This window comes from Nymphaea colorata, chromosome 5 (assembly GCF_008831285.2).
Source record: "Nymphaea colorata isolate Beijing-Zhang1983 chromosome 5, ASM883128v2, whole genome shotgun sequence".
NCBI classification, from domain to species: domain Eukaryota; kingdom Viridiplantae; phylum Streptophyta; class Magnoliopsida; order Nymphaeales; family Nymphaeaceae; genus Nymphaea; species Nymphaea colorata.
Genome location: NC_045142.1, coordinates 8,244,635 through 8,248,269, shown reverse-complemented (window position 1 = coordinate 8,248,269; position 3,635 = coordinate 8,244,635). Strand labels below are relative to the sequence as shown.

At 39.8% G+C, this 3,635-nt stretch overlaps 1 protein-coding gene across 1 annotated transcript; it reads right to left on the bottom strand.

The window, feature by feature from the left end:
* Nucleotides 1-313: 313 nt before the first annotated feature.
* LOC116254663 (LOB domain-containing protein 1-like) lies at nt 314-2,273 on the bottom strand. Its single transcript, XM_031630196.2, has 2 exons — nt 1,893-2,273; nt 314-836 (listed from the first exon to the last, which is right to left on the bottom strand). Exons 1-2 carry the CDS (start codon nt 2,118-2,120, stop codon nt 456-458), a joined length of 609 nt encoding a protein of 202 aa, XP_031486056.1. The 5' UTR covers nt 2,121-2,273; the 3' UTR covers nt 314-455.
* Between the last annotated feature and the right edge of the window lie 1,362 nt (nt 2,274-3,635).

Below are 3,635 nucleotides of genomic sequence, written 5' to 3'. Positions count from 1 at the left end.
CCTGTTTGAAATTTTCTCGCCTTTAGAAAGGGTGATCAGTTCGTAAGAATGACAAACAAATTGAATTTATCTAAGTATTTTTTCTGTTTTACTATAGATATAAAGATGTGAAACTGGTCATGAAGATATTTCTTCTAGCTATTATTGACTTTCATGATGAGCCAATTATATATCTAGCCATTTTTTATAACGATTGGCCCAAAATCAAACTATTTTCGATCCCTTGTCTATTCATTACTTTTTTCCAAGTTTATTTCATTTGTTACGTAATTTTCTCACCCACTAATCACGATTCACTTATGAGGATCGACTATGAGAAATTCCCAAATTTTGGTATTTTGCCATATATATACAGTTGTTAGATTCAAAAGACACTCATTTTCCCCTTTAGGAAAATCATGCTTATACAAGATCAATCAAAATCTTGAAAGAAGAAAGAAAAAAAATTGGCCGGATCATGTCCAGATCATGGGCTCCAAGAGAGAGCCAATATTAGCATCATCAAAGAAACCACAGTTTCCTTGCTGAAACTGAAACTGGCCATGCTGGTAGGTGTCGTTGCTGTTGTTATTGACTCCATAAATGCTACTCTCATCGATCACTGCCTGTGGTGACTGCGCCGTCTCCATGCACCAAATAGCCATCAAATTCGCCTGCCGAATCTGCATGTTGTGTATCTCGGCTTTCGCCATGGCCAACTGAGATTGCAACTCAGTCAATTGCTTCTGCAATTGAAAGATTGTTCCAGCACAGCCATACACAGGATCCCTCGTCCGAGCATTCGCTTCATACACCAAGCTGCTCACTGCATCTGCCCTTTGCGACTCCGGAAGATCCTGCGCAAGAACATGCAAGATATGAGCACTTGGGGATAACCAATTCCACTGCAACATAACAGTGACGGAGCCAAAAATTTCTGGTTAAGGAGCGATCTTCCTTTAAATTTCTAATTCTAAGGGACATTGATATGTAAAATATTGAAAACTAATAAAAATTTGTGTGTAAATAAAAAAAAAAAATTATAGGTTGGTGTCGGCAATTGTCCAAACAAATAGTAATCTAAGGTATGAACAGCTTACGGCCATCCTTGGCAGGATTTTTTTGAGTAAGGGAGCAGTTGGTAGCCGCCAAACAATTGTTAAGACTTTTTCAAGAAAAAAAGCCACCAGTTAAAATGTTTCAAGAGTTTTGCTTCTCATTGTTAGACTAGTAAGAATAATTCTTTTAGAATACAACTACGCTTCACAAATTAAAAATTCTTGCCTCAAACACACTCTGCTCGGGCTTTTCCCCTCTGGCCTCAGAGCTGAAGGGGATCTCCAACCACTGCTCCCTAAAATCCACTGCTTAAAGCATAATTTTTGGTGCTAGAGTAACACAAAATAATGCCAATTTTTGAAAGGTGCATTTGTTTCATGCTGAAGAAAAAGTTGAAGGCTTGCAAGGAATGGTCACGACCATTTGAAATCTTTCTGTAGTTAATTTTCCAACTCAACGACCAGATTAAAGGAAGAAGAGAAGGCGACCCCGAGATAGTATTAACCATTAGATTACAGACAGCAATAACATTCAACTATCTTTCGGTTTTCAACTACATATGCATTCTTGAGGTTAAATTTTGATTTTCTCCAAATCCAATAATGAAACAGCACAGGGACTAAACTTCTTGTCTGCAAATAATTAGTGCCGCCGTTCAGTAAAAAGAGAAATTTGCCTATGAAGTGCAAATCTCATATATGGTCACAATTAGATGACAACGAATCTATGTCCGGCATAAAATTTGAAGAAAAAGGGAAAAGGAAAGAAAAATCTCATTGCACCGTAAGACAAATTATCCAGGTTGAAAAAATTTGCTCTAAATTTTTGGAATCTGGTGGAAGAAGGGTAAGAACCTGAAGGAGTTTGATGATGTTGCTGGCTCCGAAAACACGGTGAGCCGTAATGAACTTCTGGGGCTCGGAGGGCGGAAAGTAGGGCGCCAAGACGCATTGGTCGACGCATCGCCGGCGGAGAATCTTACAGGCAGCACAGGGGGAAGCAATGACAGTTGGGACACTAGGTGTCGGCGAAGAAGGTGGGGAAGACGAGGGAGAGGAAACTAACGACTCGCTCGTTTGCATCTTCAGAGTCGAGAGAGACAGAAAGAGTTTCGGCCGGAAACTGTGCTACCACAGTACCACTTTCCTCTCTATCTCGAACTCCCACTTGGAAGATGCCCATGGAGTTACTCCCTCTCTCTCTTTTATATATGGATTCATCTGATGGAGGGCCGAGGGAACTGTCAAAAGAAGACATTGAAAAGAAGGGGGAGTTGGGGGAGAGCCCACCATGTGAGTGACGACCCTTGGAATTTTTTGTTGAAAGTCTTCAACGCCAGTTATCCTCCATCAAATCTTCTCTTCTACAAGCTGTGGCTCGCGCGTATGCATATGTGTGTTTTCGTGTTTGATTTAGGTACGTCGTTGGGAAGAAGGGCTGCCGTATCTTGCAGTTCCTCGGCCACTAGTTACACGCGGTGGGAATTGGAAGGTGGGAACAGGCCGAAAGAAAACATGCCGGGGCGCGGGTCGCTGTGAACTTACGGTGGGCTCGGTGGTAGGCCAACTTGGTTTTGTTCGATTATAAAATTTAGTATAATAAGATGTAGCTTCTACCATTTGTTGCCAATTAAATTATGAGGCAGTTAATAGAAAAAGCTTTAATTGGAAGGTTAAACCTGTCAATAGACAAGCAATCTCGTAAATTAAAATCCTATAGCCTGGTTTGGTTGCTCGAAAGGAGTGAGAGAAAGGCCTGTTTGAGTGAGAGCCCAATCCCTCCTTTGTCTCTCTTTTCCTTGTTCCCATAGTAAAAGGGTATATCTGTGTTTGATGTAAAGTCGCAATATATGTTAGCTAGTATACTAGTTCCATGAGAGAGATTGAGAGATTGATGGCCATGTCATTCAGACTACGATTGGCTCGAGAATGAACACAAGTGCCCATTTTAAAGTGAAGCTCTACACATTATGTAGCAGAACATCTTGCTCGCCCTATAGTTTTCTTTTGTTCTTTTTTTTTTTTTTTTGGAGGTGCTTGCATTATTTCTCCTCATCTGTTTTAGGCTTGAGGATTTGATTACTCATTGCCAATAGGAAATCATTAATGATTTTCTTACCACTACAAGCGTTCATCCAACATTTATATGAGAATTGGAGCTTTTTTTTTTCTCATGTGATTTATTTGGGGTCGGGATGAAGAGTATTTTAATGCTTGCCAACACAAGCTCCACCCAGTTCATCCCACTAAAAGGTCAAGGGTTTAATTCAAGGTCAAGAGTTCCATACTCAAAGTTGGTTGCTCTGGCATAATTTGTTAGGTATGTGCCTAACTTTTTTCTCATACGACATTTTCAAGAAACTAAGCAGTCATTGTAAGCCTATATGACAAAGGATGACTTTTTTTCTTGGTAACATTTCTGCGCCGCTATTGACTTTTTAATTTAAAATAACGTCATCTGTTTACAGATTTGGTTGATTGAGGAGCTGTTCCTTCTCTAAAACAAATTGATGGGATTCAATCGGCTTTCTATCTGTACAGTTAAGACTTGGAAAAAAAAATAAAAGTAATGAAACTTCATGGCATTTTCCAAAATTT

Excerpts from the sequence above, each read along its gene's own strand:
- LOC116254663 (XM_031630196.2), bottom strand. The coding sequence starts at position 2,120 with ATGCAAACGAGCGAGTCGTTAGTTTCCTCTCCCTCGTCTTCCCCACCT. Across the intron at positions 837-1,892 it reads ACATCATCAAACTCCTTCAG|GATCTTCCGGAGTCGCAAAG; the intron begins GTTCTTACCCTT and ends GTTCTTGCGCAG.